Source organism: Neodiprion fabricii, chromosome 4 (assembly GCF_021155785.1).
Source record: "Neodiprion fabricii isolate iyNeoFabr1 chromosome 4, iyNeoFabr1.1, whole genome shotgun sequence".
Lineage (NCBI taxonomy): Eukaryota > Metazoa > Arthropoda > Insecta > Hymenoptera > Diprionidae > Neodiprion > Neodiprion fabricii.
This window is the reverse complement of record NC_060242.1, coordinates 29263740-29291648: the sequence shown is the minus strand read 5'-3', so window position 1 is coordinate 29291648 and position 27909 is coordinate 29263740. Positions and strand designations below refer to the sequence as shown.

At 42.0% G+C, this 27909-nt stretch overlaps 3 protein-coding genes across 15 annotated transcripts in view; all 3 read right to left on the bottom strand.

The window, feature by feature from the left end:
• The window catches only part of LOC124180940 (diacylglycerol lipase-alpha), a 51630-nt gene extending 47425 nt beyond the window's left edge, over positions 1-4205 (bottom strand). For 9 of the 12 annotated variants that reach the window (XM_046566902.1, XM_046566903.1, XM_046566895.1 and 6 more), the window contains exons 1-2: positions 3413-4205; positions 1461-2203 (exon numbers count right to left, since the gene is read on the bottom strand). In XM_046566902.1, coding sequence (XP_046422858.1) covers positions 1461-1555 — 95 coding nt within the window. In that variant the 5' untranslated portion in view covers positions 1556-2203; positions 3413-4205. Of the gene's footprint in view, positions 1-1460; positions 2304-3412 lie in introns of those variants that run through there. The other 3 variants (XM_046566896.1, XM_046566898.1, XM_046566897.1) reach the window with 3 other exon arrangements.
• Positions 4206-6955: 2750 nt separating this feature from the next.
• LOC124180022 (probable GDP-L-fucose synthase) lies at positions 6956-9820 on the bottom strand. Of its 2 annotated transcripts, none has more exons than XM_046564999.1 (7): positions 9680-9820; positions 9261-9397; positions 8824-8938; positions 8615-8743; positions 8144-8357; positions 7910-8047; positions 6956-7742 (listed from the first exon to the last, which is right to left on the bottom strand). In XM_046564999.1, exons 2-7 carry the CDS (start codon positions 9395-9397, stop codon positions 7507-7509), a joined length of 969 nt encoding a protein of 322 aa, XP_046420955.1. In that variant the 5' UTR covers positions 9680-9820; the 3' UTR covers positions 6956-7506. The 2 variants fall into 2 exon arrangements, with proteins under 2 accessions (XP_046420955.1, XP_046420956.1); XM_046565000.1 differs by lacking the exon at positions 9680-9820 and adding an exon at positions 9512-9673.
• A 453-nt stretch (positions 9821-10273) lies between these two features.
• Positions 10274-26091, bottom strand: LOC124179326 (uncharacterized transmembrane protein DDB_G0289901-like). Its single transcript, XM_046563537.1, has 10 exons — positions 25953-26091; positions 22904-24615; positions 14208-14931; positions 13776-14087; positions 13479-13675; positions 12666-13310; positions 12214-12368; positions 11472-11752; positions 11124-11377; positions 10274-11005 (listed from the first exon to the last, which is right to left on the bottom strand). The coding sequence occupies exons 2-10, from the start codon at positions 24602-24604 to the stop codon at positions 10844-10846; spliced, it is 4431 nt and encodes a 1476-aa protein (XP_046419493.1). The 5' UTR covers positions 24605-24615; positions 25953-26091; the 3' UTR covers positions 10274-10843.
• Positions 26092-27909: the final 1818 nt, after the last annotated feature.

Here is a 27909-nt window from a genome sequence, read left to right as displayed (position 1 = left end):
CATTTTCTTCTTTCGATAATGAAATGACCTTCGTTTTGTCAGTCAATTCCAATTACTCAAGACCAATTGGTATAAGCAGCTCCAATTTTTTCCCCATGGGTTTACTCAGGTTTAAATTCAAATTATTCATTTCGTGTTGATAATTGCAATATGTCGTTTTTTGTTGTCGCTATGAAGGCTGCTCTTCGGCAACGCAATAAATTCTATCGGGCTATCGTTAAACTTGACCAGTAACCAATTTTCGTGTCATAAATAACAGCATGCCTTTATTGTGTTTACCGGAATTTTCATATCTGTAAAATAAAATATATTCGTCCCATTTTCCGTCGACGCGATACACGAAAGGCGTGACGGATGTGCGAAAGTTGGATGATCGCGAAGAATAGTGAAAATACGATAATTTCTCACAGTATTTTGTACGAGTGCATAATATTCGATAATGCGCACGATGTTATTCGAATGCAGATATTGCAAAGATTCGGCGCACGCTACGAAATCTCGCCCGCTTTAAACGAACGCTGCATTTCTTTTAGATTTGGCAGAAAGTAAGAGCACTATAACGGCAGGACGGCCGCAAAGCTTTGGCTGAGTGAAAAGCGGGTAAAGGAAAAAGGGAAAACATTCATTTGAGTCGGGATAAAGTGCAGTGGAGTGTGTGCGCCTTCACAAAACCGCGACTGATGCGAAAGTGGGTTGAAACTCTATCCTGCGAGGTACTGTCTGACTCTTCGTCGGACAGAATGGAGATGACGAACGTTAAAAATAATTATCAAATAAGAATAACAACTCAACGGAAATTCCAATTGAATAATCGAGTGCAACCGTGCACGTACACAATTAAATAATTATTACAGATTCCGACAGGAGCACGTGAAAGGCTTGGAAAAAGAGGATGTGACCCTTGTATCACGTAGTCATAAGAACTTGAGTACAACATACCGATGCATGCGCTGAGAGAAATTTTTAGTTCCGGTTACCGCTCAGTGCTTAACTATTTTCATTTTTTACCACAATCGACAAATATACTTGTAGGTACAAAATGAAAATTAGTTTTCCAGCTGTTACCGGAAAGTCTAGTATCCGTTACAATTCTTTATCGTTACGATCACTGTTATTATATTTTCTTGTAACTGTTACGAAAATTTAATGCCTGTGCAACGATAAATTGATATTAAAGCCTTGTTTAGCTAAAACAAGTAGAGTAAACCTCACAAACTGATTTTGCGTTGCAATTACCAAAAAAGGATCCACAATAGTGCAAAATGGTTACGCGTACCTCGTTTCTCGTAATTCGAGCAATATTCAAACAGTTTGTTTAACGATACTTGTTTTACTGGTTTTTTCTAGTTACTACGATTAAAACGAGTGTCAAAATGAAAGTCGTTTTTACGCGGGAATCGAGCTAGCCGAGGAGTGTAAAGGGTGTCACACGTACCTGTATCGAGCACAATCGAACTTACCATATGAGATGCAGAACGAAGAGGAAGACGCCGGGAACGACCAGGTCGTCACTGCCGACGCTCCATCGGCGCCGGAACACCACGATACCTGGCATGATCCCAACCGATCTCCAATACTATGTTCTAACGACGCACTTCATTATTAACAGCTCGTTAAAGTCTGCCAAAATATGCACAAATCTTGAGCCAATTATTAATCTTGCCGAGCTATTCCGCAGCCCTTTGAGCCGCGTCGCTACTTCCATGTCTCTCATCTGTGTCTTTGCAGCAGCTTTCCTCGATCCACTCGACTTTTATTAAACTCGTTTCACAGTTTCCATCTATCTTCGCTTGTGCGTATTATATTGTTACTTTATAATTTCACTCTTACGTAATTCACAACACAGCTGTGTTTGCACGGCACTTTTCTCTCTTTACTTCGTACATATGAGTGTAAGTATAAATATTCGTATTAGCTTTTTTTCACGAGATCCTCGAGAATCAAGAGTCCAGCGTGTACCACGAATAAATTCAGCTCACTTATTTGTGTGTACTATTGAGCGTTCATTCGGCGCAAATTGAGTCCGTGTAATGGTTTAAACAGGAAACTACTGACCTATGCGAAAAACCCGGTACGCGATATCGTCGCGGTTGTTGGAGTGAGATCATTTTACACATCGCGCAGTGACGACCGAAAGCCTCTACCTACCGGTCAGCGTTATTTCAAACCACAAAACCTTTGACAAGAAATCCGGAAAGAATTGCTGAGGAATAAACGTATCGAATAAAGCGTTTGTTGATCTTCATTAATCGGTTGAAATTCGTTTACTTCGACTCCGCCACCGTAAGGAACGTGCATCAAATCGGCAGCATTTTAACAATTGTTGCTTTATTTATCACAGGTGTAAGATAATCTGTTGTACCCGCCGAAACTTTCATTATTTAGTAATGCAAATGGTGAGTAACTATAGAACGAGTATAAATTATATCTTTCACTTGGAGACGACAAAAATTTTCAATGACAAAACTTTATCCACCCGCTAATGTAACACCGAATTAACTATGCAGATTATACTGCCAGTATAATTATATGTAAATTGGAAATTACTACCAGCACCAGATAATTTAGTTAAAAAGAAATCGAATGAGCATCAGGGTATATGAATACGGTGGAAGAAATACGTGAACCCGAAACAGAAGGTCTATCAGTGTGGTTGAAAGTCTACGTATCTAATTCAACGCAACAGGAAGCGACATTTACAATTCGAAACAGTCATGAAAGTTCATTAGATAATTAAAGTGTCTCGCGAATAAGGTTTCTCAATGTCTAGCTATATAAGCTTAACTTTGTTAGACGCATCGCGATGTTCAGAAATTGGGTTGAAATATTTTGTAGAAAGATTACACTTAATAGATTCAAGACACGTATAATATACCCGACACTATGCGTACTGCAGGGGGAAAGGAAACCAATCGAGAGGACTTTGCTAATTACGAATTACTGTATTATCGCGATTTTGAATCCACACGTGTACGAAACTCTTCGATATACAATTGAAGAAACTTTTCGACGCTATGATTCAACCGAGCAATTTATTTACTCTACGAACCACAGCGAAATACTGGCGATCATGGATGCGGGCAGGTATATTATGAATCGATTTGATTCCGCGAAGGATGACTCGATAATGATCGTAGATATACACAGCTATGAGAATAGCCGAGTTTAGTTTGGCTGTAAAAACCGGGCGTAAGCTTATTTTTACTTTAACGCAATGCTAAGTGTGGCGGCCCACCGTCGGGTAGAGGGTCACTTTTTTACTTTTTTATCTTGGCTACCCACTTCCCGGATTTTCTCGGCAATGCTGCCAATGCAAAGCTTCGAACCGAGCTGGCTGCCTTCGACAGGCATGCCTCAGGTAGAATTTTACTCATCCTCCGAGGAGTGTATAATCGTAAACAGAAATACAAACGAGATCCGGTTTGGCCGGGAAATTCTTGCTCCGAAAGTCAAACTACTTGTCGACATTTAAAAATATTTTCGATGATTTCTATTACTGGTTAAATACACAAGTAATTGTTAATCTATACGCTACAATGACAACTGGAGAGAAATTTCGACACCACTTATTACATCACGCACACACACGGCACTCAATTTTGGATTATTGTAAATCTGCAACGGAATACCGAAGGCACACTTGTCACGTACAATATAATGTCGATCTCAGTGTACCGTAATAAATTGGAAAAGGATTGATTGCGAGTTATAGCGCGAGCTGTTCATTTCTCGATGGGTTTAAGGTACAGTTTGAACAAATCGTCGCGTCAACCTGCAATGCACTTGCGGAATCAGCAATAGCACGTCATATATCGAAATACATTACAAGGCTAAGCCGGCGTAATTATTAGACAAGTACGTACAAATAACAGTGTGCATGCGGCGTATCGCCACGTCGTTATTGAATAATTATTCCAAACATTACGACCGACGTTACAGTGTGTAATAAAATTTGGCGATTAGATTTTAAAAATGGTAAAAATTGAATGTAATCAAGTTTACACGACGCAAGTAATAGTTGAAAGTTATCATCCCCCCGTCTCGTCACGGTCACTGCAGCCTCGCACTGTCATCCGCCTAACCGCCGCAAGCTCAAGAAATTTGTCAGAGGTTTAAATCTCTCGGTGCACCACGTGCCACGGCCATCTCCGTCGGGTCCGACGGATTGACGTCCGTCGAGGGCAGCTTCCTCGCGCACACTGCACAACCCTCGGCGTCCCGGCGCTTGCGTCGAATCACCCGGCGCCGAGCGCCGCAAACTGCGGAACCCCCTTCGCAACGCCTCCCCCGCCCTTCGACCCGCAGCCCTTCACGGAGCCGAGCCATATAGTCCGGTAGAAACGAACGTTAGGAATTACAATTTTTAGATGCTACAATTTTCTTTTTGTAATCATTGAGGTGGGAGAGAGGGAGGTCATTTGCAATCTAAATCCAAAATTTCGAACAGATTCTGCGGTAGCTTCGACCGCCATTTCGAATTTATCGTTTAAGTCGGGAAAATATCGATCGCAGACAAAATATTTCTGAGATCAAAGTTGTGGAGAATTAAATTTCCTACGAATTTAGTTATTAGAATTTTTAGTCAATAGTGGAAAATGACCTAACTCGGTTTGAGACAAAAACAAATTCCCCCATAAATTCGAGATGCCGACCGAAGCTAGCGCAGAATCTGGATGAAATTCTTGATTCAGACTACCAATGACCTTCCCCAACGAGTGAAAAATGAAAATGCTGGTATGTAATAGGTAATTGGATGTTCACGTGTTTTTTTTTTTTTTTTTATTCGTACATTGCGACTGGGCTAATCGGCATCGCTACCGCTCGGTGTGAAATGCGAATTGAGAAACATTCAAAATGCCTGCGACGTGCCCCGAGGAATTCGCCCGGTCTCACCCTACGTCTTATGTCAATATTTAGGAGATGAGGTATTAGAGGTAAATGAATACCTCAAGTACCGGAGGGTGAGAAAAGGCAGCGATTACCTCAATAACAACAGAATGTAGTATACATTATACTGCGTATACGCATGAATGTTATAAAACGAGAGACTTTTCATTCACCAAATCAGAGCTGATGTAGATACAGCTATATCATATAGGTATACTTTATCGGAGCATAAACGGGGAGCATTAGGATTCACAAGTCGCGTGATTTACTGTCAAAGCCCTTGGTTTTATAGACTGATGAAGAAAATGGATTGTACCAAACGAATTGATAAGCTATCACGAGTTTTCAAACTAATTAATATACCGATTACAATCGTTATGGTTTCTAAAGACGTTACATTCTTCTCTCATTTTTTTCTTTGATGAATAATTCCACAAAGGACGCGAGTTTTTGAGAATTTCTTGACGATTCGACAGAATGCAGAACATGATCTGCTAAAAGATTTCCACGTGTATTTCTTTTGCTCGCATGATTGAAATTTCTTTGTCGAAGAAATTGAAATCCTGGCAATTGAAATCAGACCAGCATTGAACCGGATGCCAAGTGGTAATCTTTAATATTTGTTAAAACTGTCATCGATTGATGGAGATCGATAAACTGCAACAAGTTTCAAAACACTTGGAATTCTCTTTACAACCGGTACACATTTAATGTTAAACGGAAAATTCTATGAAGTTCGTGCAATTTCGGCTCGACTGTTTATTACATATCTGTCAAACAATGAAACAATAATTTATCAGTGTATATGTAAATAAGGGTAAAAACAATTTTCCGGAACAAGAAATATGAATATGTGTATTACATCTAAAACGGTAGTGCTCAGTTCTTGAAAATAGCCGACTACGTTGTAAAAGAATTCTATACTTTTTTCAACAAGATAAATTGTTATGTATACGATATAAGCATCTATTCCTGTACTTCTTCAGTAACGCAAATTTTCTCAGTAATTTGTCGATAACGATATAAATGCTCGAATGCTTGATTACAACCGTTAATCCTACACGAAATGCATTCAAAACCAACGACTGAACAATTGATAATGAGAAATTAATTGGGCTAATAAATTAAATTAGCTGAGAACGGCTTGATTAATTTAAAGTGCCGGTTAAAGGTTGGACCATTCTGTGAGTTCTCGAGCATCAAGAGAGTGTAGTGCGACTAATTATATTACACACGGTACTAACAAACGTTCCACACTAACGAGGCTGCAATATATCGTAAATCACGTTGATGTTTCTCATCGTCTTTAGCAAAAAACAGCATACATTTTTTGGAATTATATCGTTTCATTAGGTAGTACGCATTTTTGCTGGTAACTTGGCAAAGGTTTTGTTTTCTTTACCCAATAGAAAATTCTTTTAGCGCAGTGCTGAAAAAATATAATTGTGAGTATAGAGAAAAAGGGAGGACGATGGAACGAAAAATTTTATCAACTGGCGAAGCTCTGCGGTTGATCATAAACGTCGTTCAAATGCATCAATTGATTCGATTCCACGAGTCGTAAGAATAGCGACACTTACGCGCAAGGATATAGAAAGTGAACTATAATTTTCAGCCACCTCCCAATCCCTAAGAAAAAACGTTTCACTGTCGCATGCGAAATTTAATTAAACGTCCTTCGTATTTCGCTGCGGGAATAGGAGTGAGCCCTCTTTTTATACATTTGGGAAACGCGTATGGAAACCTGGGTAGGATTGCTAATAATACAAGTTTTACATTTTAACCTGATGAAGTTTTCTACTTTTAGCGTAGCCGAAAGCACTATAAAATAGACTTCAAGTTGATAGCGCACTTCGGAGTTCGCAACAAGTATTCGAAAGCTGACAGACTCATGATTTACTTATTGGCAGCTATTAATGCGGTTTCGTGTACCGTAAGAAAAAATCCAAAACATTACTGGCTGGTCGACGATTTGAAATACATGTCCCGTAAAATTTTCTCAATACAAACTGCATTACAGATAACAAACTATAACGTTAACAGTATGTTTTACGTTATATTCAAGTAATTTCACGCTGAGCATTATTTGAACTTTATTTTCATCCCAAAAATACAGATACCATATTATAATACAATTATTTATACATTTTTTTCAGTTTCAGTAAGTCAAAAAATATTAGAAATGTCAGTCTATCCCTGGTCTTAGAGTCCCGAATAATCAAACGAAATCTTGTATGGTTACGGTTAATCACGTTTTTACAGTCTCCAGTAACGCGAATCAGGTGCAGCGCAAATTCGTTGAAGCCCTTTCATGTCACCGTTAATTAGGTTTCAAGTAGTGGGTTGAAAATAAAATCTAACATGATAACGACTGCTGTAATAAATAGATTCTATGATTGCAACAAATTATAATGTATCAACATAACACGATGTAGTTGCTAAAATCATCTAGCTATTCATATTTTTATGTTTTACTTTTACTAGAAAGATTATTGTCATATAGAAGACATTAGTAGGGTTTCAAAGCTTTACGAAATGAAATCGATTTTCGGAACTGCTGGTTCGCGGCACCATTTTTTACGCAATTATCGTGATGACAGTAGATCAGACACAAATTTCCTAATTTCTGGCCTGGTCATAATTATCTTGATACCATTCAACGGTCTTTTTAATAGCCTGATCAAAGGGAGTGAATTTAAAATCAGGTAAATAAGTTCTCAACTTCGCGTTACTCGCTGTCTTTTTATATTGTCCGTCTGCAGCTGAAGTATCGTACACGATTTTTCCTTTAAAGTCAAATGCCTTTACCAAAGCTTCTGCTACTTCGGAAATTGTTACTTCTTGCGATTCGTCCACTGAAATTTCGAAAAAGTTAGCTTACAGAGTTCATTTATCTCGAACTGCTACTATACGTTGCACCGCAAGATGAACCCAGTTTTGATAAACACCAATTTGTGCAGCACAATTTTTCAAATCAAATAAGTTAAAAGTGTAAATTACAACGTCAATATTTGGCACTTACCTGACAATATGATTGGCTCCACTGAGTCGTACTCCCTAAGGACCCAAATGAAAAGCTTCGCCAAATCTCTGCTGTAAATGAATTGTCGCAATGGCTTACCAGACCCCAAGACTGTGAAGACCTTATCCTCAGTGTTACCTGAAACAAAGAAGCAATAATTAGTTCGAACCACTTTAAAACAAGACTAGAAATACAGGAAATCCTAGTATTTTTCGTCAATATTATTATCGTCACCATCCGCAATTATATCATGAAGTTTCCTCATCAATCCAGGAACCACATGACTAGCACTTGGATGAAAATTATCGTGAGGTCCGAAAACATTGCAGGGAATCACACTGGTGTAAAGTCTACCATGTTGTTGAGCGTAACCCCTATTTGCTACATCAATTAGTCGCTTTGCATAGCTATAACCATAGTTAGACGGATGGGGAGGACCGTTATGAATCTGAAAATTATCATTACATTCAATTGACACTTCTTTCGGATTAAATTGATTTGATATCTGTGGTCGAGGCTTGAATATCCAAGATATTATTTACTCATGGACACTGGTCAACCAGCAATTACCAATCTCTAAGCGATATCAAGTAACTGATGATGATTTCAATCTGTTACTACTGATTGAACTCAATTTTACATCACCTTTATTTTCCACAATTCAATGAATAACGTTTGAGTAAAAACGTTACAATTTTTACTCACCATAGTTTCGTCAATGGGATAAGTTGTCTTATCTGGAAATATACATGTCGAAAGACAAGATACAACTTTGCTAACGTTATTCTCATGTGCAGTTTGTAACACATTGTCGTTCATGTGTAGATTTTTTCTCTGGAACAATAAAAATAGCTTTCGTCTTGATATCTCGAAAGAAATTCCGCAAAAAACTTTGTCGGTTTTATAATATTTACCAAAAAATCCAAATTGTGAGACATATTGTGGAATAAGCCTCCAACCATAGCTGCTAGATGTATTACATGAGTTGGTTTATACTTTTCAAATAAAGCCTCTGTACTTTGCTTGTTACTGGAAAATATTTAAAAATTTAGATGACAGGTACCGACTCAGTTCATTACATTGCTTTCGTTTTCTTTTGATATTTTGCTCATAAGTCTTTCAACGAGTATTTCAATATCCAAGAAAATAAATGAAAGGTTAAGCATGTTCTAATGTTCTAATGTTCCTAAAAATATGGGAAAACATTATTGCAACCAGTTAGACCAATTTCATCAAAATAATGGAATATGGACAAATTCTGGAAGCGCCAAGATGTACACAAACTAATAAATTACTCTCATCGTCTCCAGATTTCCTTTAATTCACAATCTGGAACGCGACATAAACTCACCATAGATCTGCGTCCTTAGAACCGATAAAAATCCACTTCTCATCAGGTCTCAAATCTTCATCCACAACATCTCGAATGGCATTACCGACAAGTCCAGTTCCCCCTGTGACTAGAATAATTTTCTGACCTCCAGACATCTGGCAAGAAATTTTGTTACGTTTACTCTTGATCAATTGATTGTAACATTAAAAGAGAGCACAATCGTGTCCACTGAACACTGAATTTACTCTTAACAATATTTTAAACATAACCTCTATTTCTAAAGACAGACTACAAGGTTGCGATGTCGGGTTTAATCCTGTACTAGTAGGTGAAGTGGTTCGGCTGCCTCTTCAGTAATACGGTACTTGTTACGATACCGAAACAGATTGAAGAGTCTTATCTGAACAATTATTCACGTCAGCACATATTTTATTTACCTTCCACGTACGTAGTTCGCTTTGACAGGTGCCGACCGAAAGATTTGTATCTTCTTGCCACGTGACATCGCCACGGCGCGTGCTCTCGTCGCCTGCCAGCTGTCAACACAGCTGAGCACCATGTACAACGTGTTGCATATTCGCACACTAGCAGGCGTTTCTACCCAACGATTATTAATATAGTTAGTAAATCTCCTACGAATTTAATGTATAATTGCTTACCTGGCAAACATGCTGAAACGCTTTTAGTATCCGAACGTAGAGTTGGAATCACAATCATTTGCAAAACGCGAATTCCAATCTCTCCGTAACGTGAATACGTATTTACGTGTCTGGTATCCATATGGCAACGAATTCAGCTTGGACCAGCTGGGCAAATAATAGTTATTCGCAGATTAGAGCGAGAGATTAAGCAACATTAGACATGTAAAAAAACTTACTCCAATATTATCTGAAAAGGATTTGCGCAATTTTTTTTTAACGTATATTGGAAATAACACCTTTTTTTGTATCACAGTTACGAAATGTATATTCTTTTTTTGCTTTTCTTTCCCTTTCCGCACACAATGATAAAACAAATTATGCAAGTATTTGTATTTTTAATAAAATATCAAACTTTATTTTATTCTTAGCTTAATTAAGTTCCTTAGAAAAATAGGTGCATCGGCTTCATCAAAATTTCAATATTGTCTCAAGATTTTGATATGCCAAGGATCGTTTTGGCATCCAAATCTTTTGGAACAGTACACATGAATTTGATTATCAAAAGATTTGGAGCCCCATGGTATATCTTAAGTACCTCTATTTTATTTAAGTCTATGTTTAGATTTAATCCTTAGTTACGATATAAATTAAAATCAGACCTTAGGGTTTCAAAAATGTGTTAGAGATGTTCTCTTGCGATACAATATAGCTCAATTGGAATGGTTAAATAAACAAGGGTGTTCTACCACGTTTTTTTGTTATAAATTTCGTTGAATTACATTTTCGTTTTCCAAAAATTTGGGTACGTAAAAAACGTTTTTCCATATCTTTTTGGAAATATATGGCATTCTTACATGTTACTCGTTCGGCAGCAGTATAATTTTCATACCGCTCTGACGACATACGTTGGTAGAAAGGTATTATCATCATTGCAACAAGAACTTATCACTTGGTCACTGTTTATACTGGCGGAAGGTACTGGTTGAGTGATGGTGGGAGATAGCTCTTCTGGCAATCGCAGACTGGTGCTGGCTTCTGGACTTGGCGTTCAAAGTTTGGTAACGGTGGGGAAGACAACGTCTGCTTCACCCAGTTCGTGTCAATTAGAGCATAAGTTGCGACCTGTAAACAATATCGAAACAATAAGAACCAATCAGAAATTCCAGTCAAAGTCCTAACCGAACCATAAAAAGTAGAAGCTAATGGAACTCGAAAGGTTATTCAGAATTGAAAATCTCACCTGATTGGTGGGCAAACATCCGGTGTCGTAGCTGTAAATTCCGGAAAGCTCGTAGATACCGTCTCCACGATCGCAAGCCAATGGGCCGCCAACGTCAACTTGGCACATGTTGTTCCTCTCCTTCTGAGCCTTCACGCATGTCAAGGTGTTGTCGATTGCTACCGGGGATTCAGCGCCCTGAACACGTCGCTTGCACTCATCCTGAGGTACTATGTCAACGTCAATGCCGTGCATCAAGGAACCAGCCGCATGTACTAAAAAATGAACCGATCGATTGTACCCATAACGTCCATAACAAAAGTGCGACGAATAAACGGTGAAGGTGATTATAGGCAATTTTTGATATACCTTGAAGAACGACCTTTCCCCATCCCGTAGAGATGCATTTTCTTCCAATTGTAGGCTGGGGAATGTTACCCAGGCAAATAGTATCAACGTGCTGATCTAGACGCACGGGGTGCTCAAGTAAGAGGATGGCAAGGTCGTAACTTGAAGAACCTGAGTTATAACCTGGATGCGGTAGGATATTGAGAACTTTAACGATCTCGAAGGGGATAGGCTCCTCCTGTTGGATTTCGGACCCTAATTTCCATTCGCCAGCCTTGATCGAGACTTCTTCAGGCCTCAATCTGTCGCAATAAAATGTCAGTACCATCAGAAACCGTTTCAAACCGTGGTCTAATTTGATATTTGGTTTGTTCATTCAGCGGTATATGTTTAAAGTTTCACATGTGCCACAAAACAACTTTTGAGAAACTTTGAAATCAGGATAATCCTTCTACATTTGCTACGATATCAAAGTTATTTCAACATGGCACACGCATGAATTATCGGCCATGTTAGATTCCCATGTCAATTACGTTACTAACGATGCTTCGTCAATTTATTGATATTGCGAATTCATCGGGATCAATTCACACATTCAAAAATTCATATGGTAATTTTTAAAAATCGTTATTCAGTGCCAACAAAACGATTCAGCTGACAGCAGCCTCATAAATTTAATAAAAATTGTCAATTTCACTATTAAGAAACAAGGTGGTGAAAATATTCGTTGTTACGAAGACTGTTAGATGAAAATTATGCTCACCCATCGACGCAGTGAGCGGCTGTCAAGACTGCGTTGGGAGATACGATCACGCCAGAACACAGAAGCTTACGATCCGTGGTCGACAGAATCATTGCTTGCCATGGTATCTCACCAAAGGCGACGTCATCTCTGTCCAAATAGCTTGGGCGCTGAACCTTTTTTAAATTTGAAAATAGCATTGGTTAAGGTTGACGAAAGAGAGCTCCCAATTATTATTGAAAGTGGAAGAGACTTTGATATGAAATCAGTTTGACGATTCACTTTACTTGATAGAAATTTATTCCAAAAACATCCAAAATCTGTTAAAATCTGAACAGATATCGACTGAATTAAGTAAATGGTATTCCGCGATGTGGAAAGTTTTTTGCAGAGACCTTAATCCAGTGAAAATAACTCAGAATAAAGTCAACTTATACAATTATAATCTTCTAATTGCATTTGAAAACACTTACTCTATTTCTTAAGCCGCACTGAGTTCCCGGGGTGTGTGGAGCAATTATTGCAGGGCTATTGATGGTATCAGATGCAACATAATTTTTTCCAAACGGGTTTGGAAAGATGCCAAATATAGGAGCGGGTGAACTACTGACAGGTTTTTCGGTAATCTCATTGTCGGATTGAGGTGTATCAGGAGCTGCGGTGGAAGTCAGCGGGGTGATAAATTGGCTGACGACGTTTTGAAAACTTTCCACTGGCCTTTCAAAAAATTGTCCAAATGAGAAATTTCCAAACTGTTTGAGTGGTGGCGATCCACTGACGTCTTTTTGGTAGGGAGAAGGAGTTACAGCGATAGTTTGGGTGGGCTGAACAAAACTACCCTTAGTCGGAGTCAGTCCAACTGTTTTGGTAGGTTGCAAGAAGCTACCCTTCGTTGGAGTTACACCAACAGTTTTGGTGGGCTGAAAGGCACCACCCTTGGTTGGAGTCGGCTGCTTCTTAGGAGGACGAGTCTTAGCGATGTTCAAATACGTTGGGAAACCTTGTTCGTCAAAACCTCCAGAGTAATTTGCGGGAAGGTTACCCGTTGGCCAAGGATCAACGTAATTCGGATCACGACAACATTTCCCGATAACGCCATTGTCCGGATTTCTGCACGACTGCAAAACGCAATATGCGTGGAATATTATTAACGCATAATCAGTACTTAAACCGTTTCATACAGAGAGCCGTGAATCATGAACCAAGACAAGAAGTTTGAAGCTAAGACAGTGAATACGTTTTCTCAAGTATAATATAGCTATACAAAAACACTGTACAAAACTCACGCTAAGAGGAGCTCGTCTTTCGATTTGCTGTCTGGTCAACGCTACCGGTTGTGGGCTAATCACTCCCTCTAGGGTACAATATTGTTCTTCCACGCAAATAAGTGCGGCAGCACATCCGACTTGTACCGTGATTGGCGCGAATGCCGAGGGCCTTGGAATGGGAACTTTGACGCTGGGGACTACATTAGTGGGTCCAACTGAAATTCGAACATACCAGATTTCATCGTACAACTAAAGTCAGACTTCGGATATTACGATAATAATCAACAATCTTGGACCAGAATAAAGAACACCCACCTTGCTCTCCTTCCTTTGGTGACAGTGGTGGCTTGGCGAATGCTGGCACGTTGCTGCTGGGTTCACTTCCAAATGGAGGTAAATATCCGTTCGATGCAAAAGCCTCTTGGTTACCGACTGAAGACCCCGTGAAACTAGGCTCACCAGCGCTCAAATCTTCTCCAGAATTATCGGATGATCCGAAGAGACCGGTGTCCACTGTGCTTGGCTTGTTAAGGCCTGAGAAGCTTCCCTTGTTGGGCAAAGATGGTGTCGTGTAGGTGAAGGTGCCAGCATTAGCATTGGCGCTAGCCGATCCCGAACCGGAATTGGCTAATAAGGAAAACGTTGGATTTGGTCATAGTATGAATATTATGCAGCGAAGTTGACGCAATTGTGTTTCACTCTCCCGTGGGTTAAATAAACTAGTTCCTAAATAGCCCTATTTCTTACCTCCGTTGTAGTTGATGCCGGTTGGTTTATAGAAGCCAGTTCCTAGGGCTCCCGAAGTAGACCCTAAGGGGATCCCTTGCGTGAATCCACTTCCTCCTTGGCTTCCTGAGTTTGCGCTGTTACTTGCTGAGGTTTGTTCACTGGATACGAAGCCAAAATTGGTGGATTCCTTCTGCTGGTTTTGGCCGTACGAGTTGCTTGAATCATATTGTCCACTTTGACCAGAGATTCCGAAAGGTCGGGATTGAGTGAAGACTTGGTCACGTACGCCAGAGGATCCACTTTGTCCCAACTTGTTACCTGCACCAAAGGAACTTGACGTCTGTTCGAATTGGTTGGAAATACCCGAGGATCCGGATTGCCCGACTTGAGCAATAGAGGCAGAAGAAACTGTTTGTCCAAGCTGGCCGAAACTTGATGAAGATCCAGACTGTCCTAATTTATCATAAGAACTCGAGGAACTGGGTTTCCCAAACAAACTGGAACCTAATGGAGATTCAGTAGGTTGTCCAGACTGTCCAAAGCTTACTGTAGAACCAGAGTTGACTGGTTTAAAGGAGCTACTGGAAGAGCCACCGTAGTTTCCTGTACTAGATCCAAAGTTTGCAGTCGAAGATGAGCCGGCGGAAGTGAAAGAGCTACCTTGACCGATTCCCGGTGTCGATACTCCAGAATATCCGGTTAGAGTGCAGCAGACTTCGCGGTTCACCTTGCACTGCTGAGGCTGAAAGGTCAAATTTTCAATAATTAAGTGTTGTCGATAGAGCCGATGCGTCAGTTTTATCGTATACATGCAAACAGCAACAATTAGCACCATTAATGTATCCCATATTCATGAGATTGTTATTATTTTTCACGGTAAGAGTAGTTTATAGTGGCGCCCACGGGGACGCCCGCGGTATTAAGCATCCCAATAAGGTCGGAGAAGTCGATTTGTGTGGGGCTGGCTGGTGAAGTGAACCGTATGAATTGATCAACGAAAAACACTCAAGTCTGAATTCGTATTTGTTATCCGAGCATCTTTTCAACCCACGTAAACCGGCGGACTTGAAATGAGTCATCCGACGATTTGCACCATGATCTATACGTCCGCGACTTCCACCTAAAGCGGCCGTATTTACGAGTGTCGGTACGTGTAATAACGAATCTGCGCTGTGATAATAGAGTTTCTAAAACGTCATCATGAGAGTTTCTAAAAAGCGAAGAATACAAATCATAACTGAGCTCGTTACGCGTACCTATTTTTTCCCCGAATTCGGTAGGCAATTATACGCGTATGTATCGCGCTGATGATCGTTACCAAGATGCTAATTGCATTTAATAATACAAAGTTGAGAGCATTAAATATGCCGACTGCCTCTTGGTCACGATTTTACAGCTATTAAAAGCTCAATTACCAACAGATCACAGATTGCGTAAATCCGTGCGACGAGTAATTCGCGTACGGCAGGTACAATCTGTATGCGAATAATCCTTGGCTTTGAAATGTATCTAACGGCTAGTGAACGATTTGAACTGGATTATCAACTAAAACGCTGTACGCTATTTTCTACCAATCTAAATAAATATGTATCTTCAACAGTGACGAACGTGCTAAGAAACACGAAGATTAGCGTCTAGATTCACTTGTCGGCTGAAAAATGTCTTACCATTCTAAATTAAGACCTGTACGAGTTATATAGAGAATATCGCGTTGATTTCACTATTGGGCGGTGATTAAGGTGCGGTGAAAAGAATCTACTGAGATTTAGAGCACAGATCGTTAAGAACCATCTGTTCCTCTTTCTCTTCATATCTTTCTATTCTTAGTGTTCTTGGCAAATGAAAAATGAAGAAAGAAATTTGTTACAGTCTCGTATATCAAACCAATGAACAAATCATTTTTAAAAACTTCATATGAAGTGATATTGGAAAGTGGATATGCAAATCACGCTTTCGGAAGCTAGGAGGAGAGAGATGCACGAGTACTAATAATTCGATGTAAAAAATTATCGTTTAATTAATAAGAGACTCAAGAATGTCGATGGAAACAGTGTGCGAGTATACATGTAGCTAATAAGAAATCGGAACTAATACCGCCGCGCTGCTCTTTCCTTTTTTTCTTCGTTATTATGTGATAGCTGGCAAAGAACAACGACCGGTAGTCGACATTATCGATCGACATGCGTAATTAATACACGCTCTCTTTCGACGGTCTTATTTATTTGTTTGTCATTCTCTTCTTGATACCATCGTTTCTTTGTCTCCACACAAATCACTCGTACGGTACGTTCGACGTCGGACATCATACTTACATCCGTAAGAGACTTTTGTCAACCACTCATGCACGTTACGTACGCTCCTAGTTCAATAGAGCACATTATGATGTATTCACAGATTTAAAGTGTCATCGGTCGCGTGATTGGCGAAATTTTTATTCAATCATAAAAGCTACACCTACGTATTCACAAGTCAGCAGCGGCGAAAAAAAAGTCAAAGCTGCGTATAATATACTTATAATATATCTTTCAAGTTGAACTCATATACGCGACGCGAGGGATACGGGAGACTCGAGTTATAAATAACAGATTAAATCACTTTAGCCCACTCCGATATCGCGCTAAGTAGTCTGGTCTACTCGTTTGGTCACGCGTGCGACATTGGCATTTCGATTCACAGATCCAGGTTTATAGCCCATCGACCATTATCCTTTTATCATACGAATTTATTATATATTTAGACAAATTATTCGAAAAAAATCCCCAGCCTATACCGCCAATAACACTGAAAAAATTCATACATCTCTTTAAAAAGCATACAATTCGTTCCACATACTGCAGATACACACCCCTTTGGCCTTCGGTCTGTCGCTTCTTTGTATCCTTTCTTGTAAGTAATTGCGGCGGCATTCCGCAAATTCGCGTAAATAATATTAGCACAAGGTGCGGTTGCCTCGGTATAATGTCAGAAAATATGCGCGTAATGAAAATACCATGATTTTTTTTCTGACTCGCATGCCGATATTGAAACGTGTGTACCATTATACGTGAAAGGGAGATGTAGTGAGCAGAAAAATGACTTTGAGGATAAATCGTCGCGAGCCGCCTTTTGCCCAAGCCAAACGTACGATATTGTGTACTTAGTTGCGGTTGAGACGCAGCAGGCCTTTCTCGGTGAAGAAACAATTAGCGCCGTGGCGGTAATAAGCAAATAAATGGACAGATCAAATGTAATCGAGCGAAACGCGTGACTGAAATTCAACGTTGATATAATACCACGCTTCGCAGGATGAATTGAGTGGCACCGGTTTCACAGTGATTAGTATCTCGAATCTAGTAATTGTTGTGTACACGACGCATGGGTTCATTGTCAGTCGGAAATCAGGTAGCTATGCCAGTGGTAACTTGTTTCTAACATTGGCAGTTGTCTGACTTTGGATACCGGCCCAATCACAATTGTCGATCGAACATTGAGATATGGGATACATATCGATCCACGCCTGTAATTGGCGGCGACGTACATCACGCGCAATTAGCAACGAATTACATATAATAACATAAACAGTTCGGAGGGAGAGTGAGCTGTGGGTGAAAGTTTACGCAAAAATTTTTATTTCGACAATTATTGCAGGCCGAGCATTTCGTTGAATCATAAGTGACAAGAATTACGTTCCTTCAGAAAAGAGGATTGAGAAAAAAAATCATACCGAATACGTATTACTTGAATATTCATGTATGTAAGTATCCAGCTGACCGAATAAATGTCTCAAGTCGAGACGAGAAATTCTGGGAGTCTGATACCTTGAGCAAGAAGATGGCTGGTTTCGTAAGTAAAGCTGCACACACATCACGCGGGCAGAAATAAATAAATAAATTATCGAAGGCTGTTGAGCGACCTTAAGTGCGATGAACCTACACACAAGGCGTTCGATGAATATTGAATATACATACGTATAACAGCGACGTATTCTGATAAACTTGCGAGTTAATAAATGCGCGAAAGCGTCAAACACATGTACATAATACACAAATCGTCTCTGCGGTTGCGTAATACGTTCACAACCGCTGCAGCGAGATACGAATATCGCGTAATAATTGGATGATACGTACATAATAAAACAGAGAGACGCCTATCTATGCAGCAACTGCGTGCAAGAGAAATTTATCGGCATTTCTCTTTACGCCGGGCTACGAATTGAGCGAGATTTTCTCCGGAATATATCAATTCGCACCTAACCGCGAAAACTCCTTTCATATTTCTCTTTCATCAGTGTCAATACACATGTTCAATATATGTATATATATATACATATATATATATATATATATATTAACGTGTGTACATCTGTTTGACGATCAATTAGATCTCTAATTGCGAGAAGCACGCATAGCAGTCTCCATTGTCACGGATTTGAAAGGCGTTTCGTTACCCCAAAACCAGATAATTCAGCAAGAATCATTCATCGCTCGCCTGTGAAGATTCGCTTAATCGGAAAAATTAGATAAAAAATCAAATAAAAATAAAATAAAAAGTTACCAAGCATTTCTTCCAACCTGTCTAGCAGCGCGGAAATTTCATCGCTCTCAACGCTATTCAGGTTAATGTTCGTTAGACGCTCCGACAACGATAGGAGAGGGTCCGATATATCAACGCGTGCAGACCAGGAGTCGATAACACATCTCGTAATACTTCCTTGGCCTTTCCAAGGTAAAATTTCCTCTCGTAAATCTCCGATGCGGTTTCGCGATATGCGATAGGAATTGATAGTTGCCCGTGCGACGCTCAAGAGTTTATACGAATTATGCCAAGGAGCTATCAATAGTTGTGCAATTCCCAGCTCCGAGAGCGGCGTTAATACCGTCGCGTTGAAATTTGAGGCTGGCATCGCGCATCGCGGCTATTTCTCCGTCAATCAGTCTCTTTTACCGCGTGCAAGATTCCCCCATATTATGCAACGCCCGCCACGCGCATTATACCTTACCAACTATATGCCAACCTCCAATTGACCACCGGCTATCCAGCAAAGCCATCTTCGTTCTATGAATTATTCAGTCGTTTCTTCTATATAGGCGTTGCTAAAACAACATGCCGCTGATGGGTTTCCTTTGTGTCATTTGACACAAACGGATTGAGACACGCGTAATACAACGGCTCTTGCCAATCGACTACACACGTATAGTAGGTATAACCTTATACTCGTATACCCTGCATATCCCCAATCTATACGTACAAGCACCGGGCGCATTTCTCATTCCCGATACATGACGCATCGCGTCGATCTTATCGACGATCGCCAATCGGCCATCGATACCCCGGGTAATTACGGCAAATTAACTCCCGACTCGATTCAGGTCGTGTCACTCTCACGTCCTGGAGGAAGAGTCGGCGAGCTGTAACAACGGCGTGCTTCACGTTGAGCTATTACCGCATCATCGACGCGTCACGCGTCACCCGCAGTGCGGCAGATGTCGGACCGACGGGCGTTAGGCGAGTCTTGAGAAGGCAGAACCAGCTGCTTGCAGCGGGTCATTCGTGACGTGCAGAAACGCGCGCGCGTATTACATAAATACGCGTTTTCGATATTCGCTGCGTGCAGACATCGACGCGCGTAGCGACACCTGCGAATTGCACGCGAGATCGAAGAAAGATACGGTTCCCACACGTATCCTGCGCGGCGATCCTGCATCCTCTCGCAGCGATGCTTATACGGAATGATCGGATGTGCGAGACGTGGGCGCGGGCCTCTCAATGCCGCGGGATAAAGCCGGAGGCGTCAGGTTCGCGACGCGCCGTTTCCGAAAGCTCCGAGTCGAAACAGAGCGGACCTGCGGTACCGTTCAAGGTCCGTAAGAGCGTATCGCCGCCGAAATTACGCCACGAAAAGTTGTTAAGAAAAAGAATTTCGGAATGCGAGGTAAAAGTGTGCACAGATACCTAACTACCTACCTGCCTATGTATAAGAGATAGGGAGCCAGCGTAAGAGGCGCCAGTCAGGAATTCAAGATTGTTTCATAATACCGTCCGAAGATGCCAAAGACGAGCGTTCTCCACGCTACCGCATTGGTAAGTCAAACGATTAGCGTCCCGACCCGGCGTCGTAATGTCGTATTACAAATCACGCGTATTACGAATACGTTACATATGTATGTCCGCCGAAATGACCGTTTCGCCGGGGTGTGTGGAAGAGGGAGATGAAAAGCAGGGGATGGGACGAGGTTGAACGGGTGGGGAGAAATCCTTCCCGATCATTCGCGGATTGATAAACCGTGACGTAAGACCGCTTTCGCCGATCTATCACAGACCTCGCATAAATAAAGATGAAACGTACAGTCAACGGACCTATGACCCTGGAGCACCGGACGACATGTAATGTAATGATCTTGTGATTTGAATCCCTTGGCCTCCGACATCGCCCACTTCTATTTCACTCAACCAAGCGAGTGTGCAGAGCCGAACGGAATACGATGTGAAATGAAACGACGTTCCATTGCACGCATTGACGTTTAATTCTCCCGCCGTTTCACAATACGTAAATTCCAACTAAACGAAATTCTTATCGGTAATGCATTCGTCGGCCGGGATCTAACAATAAATAGCAATCGCCCATGCCCGTCAGAAATGCGCGTCGTTACTTCGCAATTAACGATTATTATGCCTTGACAATTCGATGCTCGATGACTGTTGCCACGCATCGAACGAGCAGCAATGAGATCCGTTAAGACTTGAAACGAGGCGGGATTAGATTATCAGAAACCCGTTCCCGCCACGCAACCAGCAGACGATACATAAAACGGGCGCGTTGTGGTCGCAACAATTATAAACGGAAGACATCCAGCAGCGGTGTTATTAAGTTTCCAAGGTGCCTCGAGCGAATCGGTGCGAAAGAAAAAAGAAGAAATTAAAGTTAGGAAGGAGCGAGAGATAGAAAAAAAACGTTGTAAAAAATCACGCATGCCTACGCGAGTATGCGAAGGATTATAACCGGTGGCTTGATGACGCTGAACCATGTATCTTTAATCACCGTATAATGAAAATGACATTTCGCGAATTTTAAAATTCCACGAGATTCGCCCGACCGCGGCCCACTTGGATTCGGTATTAGACACGGCTAAGTTCATCGAGCGATTCGGAGGCCGAGTATTTAATATATGCAAATCTCTCGCGTTAGATCGCGGATCTGAGATTCCCAATCATGGCGTAGTGATTATGGAGTAGAAAAAAGTCACTTTCAAAATTGGGAAACTATGAATTTAACAAGGCTCTGCCCGGGCAATTATTGCCCGAAAGTACGGCAGCTGTGGAACGGCATTTTTGCATGTAGGTAACTAATGACGTGGTGGACGATCTGATCCAACGAATAACCGATCGAGGTACGTCTCGTAAGTTACAGCGTTACGCGACCGATGGGCAAGGAATGCCAGGTAAAACCCACAAACACCGCCACCGTGTTTGCTTTATAAATTCCTCATCATCTGACCCGGAGACCGGACTTGTCTCCTGGTAATGTCGCGTGCGTTTTAATGCGTTGGAAGAAAAAAAGCCTCGAAGGTTAACCAATTTAACCAAGTGAATCACGACGTTGAAATATCAGCGGAGTGCTGTACAAGGATGCCCGCGGAATTTTTCCTTTTTTTCTCGATCTTATAAAAAATATAATTTACAGTTATGGTTGCAGGAAATTCGCATATACTTTTTGATTAAATCAATGCCAACCGTTTTTACATTAATGATGTGTCAGAATTTTTCGTGACTTTGAGCGGGATCAATATTTACTCGAGAAAAGTAGAGGGCGTTTTTGGCAACGTGACCGGAGAGGCCGGAAGGGCCACAAATTGCTAATTAAAATATAGCGTTTTTTTTTAAACATCTTTTTATTAGTAACTAATAACGCGCAGATGCGTATTCGAAAACAACTACTTAGCATATCATTACTTGACAGTGGGTATGAGGGGATATTTTTAAAGTTTCGACATGATTTCACGTATCAGAAATAGAAATGAACACCGTCCCCGAGCCATGCTGATAATATCATTTTCTGTCTTGAAAATTATTTATTTTCTTTTCGACGACTGTCCAATCGGTGGTTATCGGATTTCAAGTGCCCACAACTAAAAGAAACAAATTTGTCATTGGCCGAATGAAACCTTACGCCAATCGGTACGAGAAAGTACGGCCTTGATTTCAATAAGCCCAGGTAAACGAAATGAATTTGGATACCATTTAGACGCGAGTAAATACCAAACACACTTTCTACCTCATGTATATGCGCTGACGGTGAGTGCATGCCTGTGTACACGTATGCACATGCGCCTATGGCTATTGATTCTTGAGATGCAACGACTACAGCAAGTAACGCTGTAAAATTCCAAAACGCTACAATGACGGTCCGTCGATCATACGCAACACGCCGTGCAGCTTACGAGCTTCACCTTACACCCATACGGGATAACGAGCATGACTAGGTACTCCTTAGTACTCTGGAGTCATACCTAATCCATTCGATTGTTTATGTTAGTCGATGACATAATATTGGCACGTACCGTCCACGGTCGTTATTTCTATTTACTATGCAAACAAGACCCGACCCGATGCGTACCGCCTTACAGGCTGACTGTAGTGATCAGTGAATAGAAAAAGTGGGTAAAGTGGTTGTATTTGCGCCGCCCTGGCGAATAGCTGAAAGAATCTGCATCGGTAGTAATAAAATTCAAACTCACCCCACTCCTGATTTGCGTCAATCCTTGTTGGCTGGTGAAAACTCTGCCGTTCACGCATTGGCTCGTGAGGACGCAAATTCTCCCCTCGCCGCTGCAATCGACTGTCAAACCATCCTGATTGTCCGAAGGTTCTTCTTCAGGGCTGAATATCGACGGAGTTGGGTGTGCGGGGGTTGAACTTACGAAACCGATTGTAGACTGGCTTCCGAATGAGATCGGGACTTGGTTGTTCTGACCTTCGAAGTTTCCAGCTCCGTCGAACCCGGCAGGGCCGAGAGTAGAAAATCCGGGTGTCGGGGTCGTGGAGAAGAAGAAATTTCCACCCGAGGATAGTTGGGGTGTTGGCGTTGGGCTGAAGTCTGGCAGCGGTGTCGGGGTCTGTGATACCTCTTTGTTGAACTGATCGGCGAACACTGCGACCGGCGGTGTTACAACAACGGAGCCAGATCCCGGCCTGAAGAAAGGATTGCCAGAGCCGACGTTCACGTACTCGGGTGAAGCGGTAGATGACTCTTTGATAACCTGGGGCTTCTGAACGATAACAGAGCCGGGCTTTAGGAAGGGATTTCCGCTGAAGGTGCCACCTGCAGCAGCTGATTCAAACCCAGAAGATCCGGCGTTAGTATTGGAAGAGGCGAAAGATCCAGCGGATCCAACAAATCCGGCGGGACTCGGAGTGTAGCTGCCGCTGAAGAACGGATTCTTTGACCTGTCGATGGAAATACTGTCCGAACCAGAACCGAATGAGCCGGAATCGATGTTTGTCTGACCGAAGGAGGCACCGGCCGTGATAAATCCAGATCCGGGATTGGGTGCGCCTCCACTAAAGAACGGATTTCGATTTCCTCCATTGATGTTCAGGCTTGTCTGGCCGCCCTGGTTCGAGGCCTCAGCGCCACCGGCGCCCTGACTGAGATCAAAGGTTCCGGACAATGTGCAGCCGTTTGAAGAGCATCCGCCCGATGGCTTTCCGGACAAACCGAAGGGGTTGCCAACTCCGTTCCACCAATACTGAACCTCGCCGGGTCTGGAACTGACTTGATCGTAGGGAATGACGCCGGACGATGCGAGCGAATCGGGTGTCGGCGTAACCGCCTGGCCGAAAGTCACTCCGCCAGCAGAGTTTTGACTTCCGGAGTTGAAGCTAGAGCTGCCAGCAGCAAAGCCAGAACTTGACCCGATCCCGCCAGCACCACCGTAAGCACCGGATGAACCGAAACCAGCTAATGTCCCTTCGGTCACCTGGTTACCAGAGCTTCCGAAGCTGGACAAGGAACCAGCCCCGTTGTCGCCAAGTCCTAAGCCCGCGGTGCCAGGGTTAATACCGGCCAAATTGAGCTGGTTGTAGCTGATCGGGTTCTGGGATGCATCAGGAATGCCACTGCCGGCGATAATGCCGAAGGGGATATTCCCGTCGAATGAGGCGGAAGAGTAGCTGGAACCGTGGCTGCTGCTTCCACCGTTGGTGTTGTAGCCCGACGCTCTACTTCCGGAAAAAACTTGACCCCCGAAAACGCCACCGATATCAGCTTCATCGTGGTTCGACTGGCTGTAGCTGTTCGAATTCGAGTTCGAAGACGATTTCTTGAAGTGGTATCCATCGGGGTGGTGAGCCACGTCTGGTATTTTTGAGTAGGGGTGAGCAGACGCGTATGCGACCAACGCCACTGCACCCAGCAGCAATATCGTGGCCCCTTTCATCTTGAGGGACTCTGAAAATTCGAGAACGAGAATAAGAATGTTGATTAATTGACAATCGCAGTCTCGAAATTCGAGTGCGGTTAAATCGTTTTCACTTTATTGGATCCTTTGACGTAACGCGCCCGGTGTTACGTGAGGCGTGGTCTAATTAATGATTAATCTCTCTGTCTACTTGCTTTAATTAAAGACTCGAAAGTTTCTTCCGTTTAAGTCATGACCCTGTTTAACGTTCGTCGTTCAGTAACTAGGCAGTTGCTTCAAGTGCAGAGACCCCAGCTGCTTTCCTCAAAGATGTGTGAATGCGTATATGCGTAATAACATGAGTGGCAGATATCAATACAAATATTCTAGCACCAATGCGCGAGTAAACACGTAAGACGGGCATGCAGATGTGAAATAACCCGCTAAGGAGGAGGAAAAACTTGAAATAACACCTCCAGAACCGGATCTTTATCGATTTGATACGTGGTCGCATGTAGGATGCTAAGGAGTTACTTTGCTACGATTAAATCCAACCTGATGATCGCGCTACCAAGCTACAGGAAGTGAAGCGGCAAGATTCCTTTGTGAAAAAAACCGATCCAATGCCGCGACGTTTGAGAACTTACATGTCTTATTCCATGATTAAAAAGAAAACATTGAACCACTTAAGCCGTAACGCGCGATTAGAAACCCACATGGTTCGAATATTCGGATGGCCAAATCGAATAGAATTTGTGATAGCATTAAATAGTTCGTATTGAAAAAAATTATTACTACTTTTTGCATGTATACGATTTTTCTTTCGTTACACGCTACACAAAATTTTGTCGTTACACTTGAAGCAAAGTGCTGCAATCGGATACATCAGGCTTCGATCGATATAACAGTGAATATCTATTTGGAAAATCCTCAGATTGTTTGGTCGTGGCAAAGAACCCGAAACACATCCACTGACAGATCGCACTGTTGCCTCCTTCGGTCTCGCTTATCGTTAGTTTAATCACCCAATTCGTAGTTTCACTGTCACGTCGTTTTCATTCGGTTTGAATAGTGATGTAACAGCTGAAATCACGTCGATTTTACATTTACCGATAATCTAACATCATGCAACTCTATTTTTGAGTCTTTAATTCGTTACCCCGTTCCATTCCTTTCGTTACCGCGTTTTTCTCTCATTCACTGCGCGGTTGCTTGCAATTTTTAAAAATCCCTACCAAATCGTCGCCGAATATTTGTGACTCGAAGAAACTTGAAGGGATCACTGGATCGCGCCCCCGATTAGCAATGTCATACGCTAGCCCTTCGCAAGGACTTCCGAAGGGCAAAATACGGCACAGAAATCGGGATGACCTGTTATTCTACTCACCTAACACACGTCCCTTGAATATAGTCGCGGGTTTCACTCAAAGGTAAGTCAGTGTGACTGCCGACGCCTCCACATGCTGGCCCACTCTTATACCATCCACGAACCTCTTTCCCCACCATCGTCGCATGCGATATCCTGTCATAGTCGCTATCACAGGTTTGCAGCGGTCCAAGCTATTCCCGGACCGACCGGTCAGACATCGTTCATCGAATCCGCCACGATTTCCACCGCCGAAACTTTAGATCGGGGGGGCTACTCGCGCGACTCAAATTTCTGGGCTTTGATGAACCTTGATGCTTGGGCCACTATGTCCTTTATACCGAAACGATATTCATCGTATAGCCTCATCTCTGAAAGTTTTACGAATTAACCAGCCGTATTTTCAACGAAAATTTTCCTTCGCATCTCACGGATCTTACTCGGGAACTTGATCGGCATCGACCTAAAATAAAACGTGGTAGCACCGACAGTTTTTATTAGTGGGGAAAAAAGTAACAAAGGGCTGTATAATTCGAACAATTTCTAAGGCGATGGGGAGTCGTGGAATAAGCAGATGTGCTCCTATGGAACTTGAATGACGAAGAATTCGAAATAATCCATTATGTGCCTGAGTGTTGCGGTGCGAGAAAACCACAATTACAAACATGCTACGCGTTGCATTCGTATCTAGTATTGATGGATAATCGTAAGAAAGTCCGTTTTTTACGGGTATTCATAGAGCATTTAGTTTATCGAGAACACGATGTATGAGTCGGATCGTGCGGTTACCGAACAGCTCACACCGTCGAACGTCCTTGGTACATCAATTATTGCGTAAACGGAATTCAGAAGAATAATTTAGCGGATGCAACGCCGCAGAGCACGCAATCGGCCGTAGGTTTAATCGAAGATTCAATTATTCGCCGACGGAATATTCGTTCTAGAATTTTTTTTCCGCAAAGAAAAAGGCTGGCGTTTTACTTTACTCGGCAGTTGTTCGCGGATCAGCGAGATCTAATGAGGCTGTATCAATACCGTTACCGCGGTAAAGTCCAACAAAAATTCCCCATCAGGGAAATAAATTAGCAAATTTAATAGCTGCCATACGATGGTAAGGGTCAAATATACAGAGGCTACAAATTTGCCGGCGAGTCATGAGTAAGTGTATTATCAACAGATTACGGATTCGCCGTTCGAAAATCTCATCGCAGAAAGCGGATGTGAACGTCTTGTTAAAGCCAGCTCGTTAAATTGGTCACTGATTCGATGTAATAGTTAGTAATCATTTCGCACGCGGACAAAGCGTTTATTTGAAAAGGAAACTTCGTTAATTGGAAGCTCCTCAAGTCCTTGAAATGCGATCACCGGCCAAAGTGCTCTTCTAAATATATAGCTCGCATGTTTATCATAGCTAATACTTGACGAATTTGTCATACTCTCGATACCTGTGGACCCACTATACTAGTGGACGGTAACTCCGAATATACCTGCTGCCCATGTATATGATCTTTATTTTATAGTTTAAGCGCTTCTGAATATGGTCCATAAATCTATGGATCGATTTTAAATTCTGGTTAAACCTGTATCTAACGATGGCTGCCATTATCGAGCCGGAACCCCGTGAAGCCTTGTAATAGCTAGGACTCCCGTGACGTCTATCGAGATGCGTTGAAAGGTAAAAAATGTGGTTATACTTTTATAGAATTCCGTCCAGCAGACTCGCAGGTTCTGCTATAACTTGCCGATCTTCGAATGAATTACATTTTCTACTATCGAGAAATGATCTAACCGTGACGCAAGAACACCTGACACCAATCAGCGTCTTTCCGCGATCGAACAGTTCAATTAATCCGAGGTCTGGTCTAATAACGGTGCTGCTGCGAGATCGTCACCCTGGAATTATTCTTTGGTGTGTTAATAAGCGTTTATCTCTCTCCGAGAATTGTCCGAGTGACGAAGTCTTTGTCGCTGCAGCGAT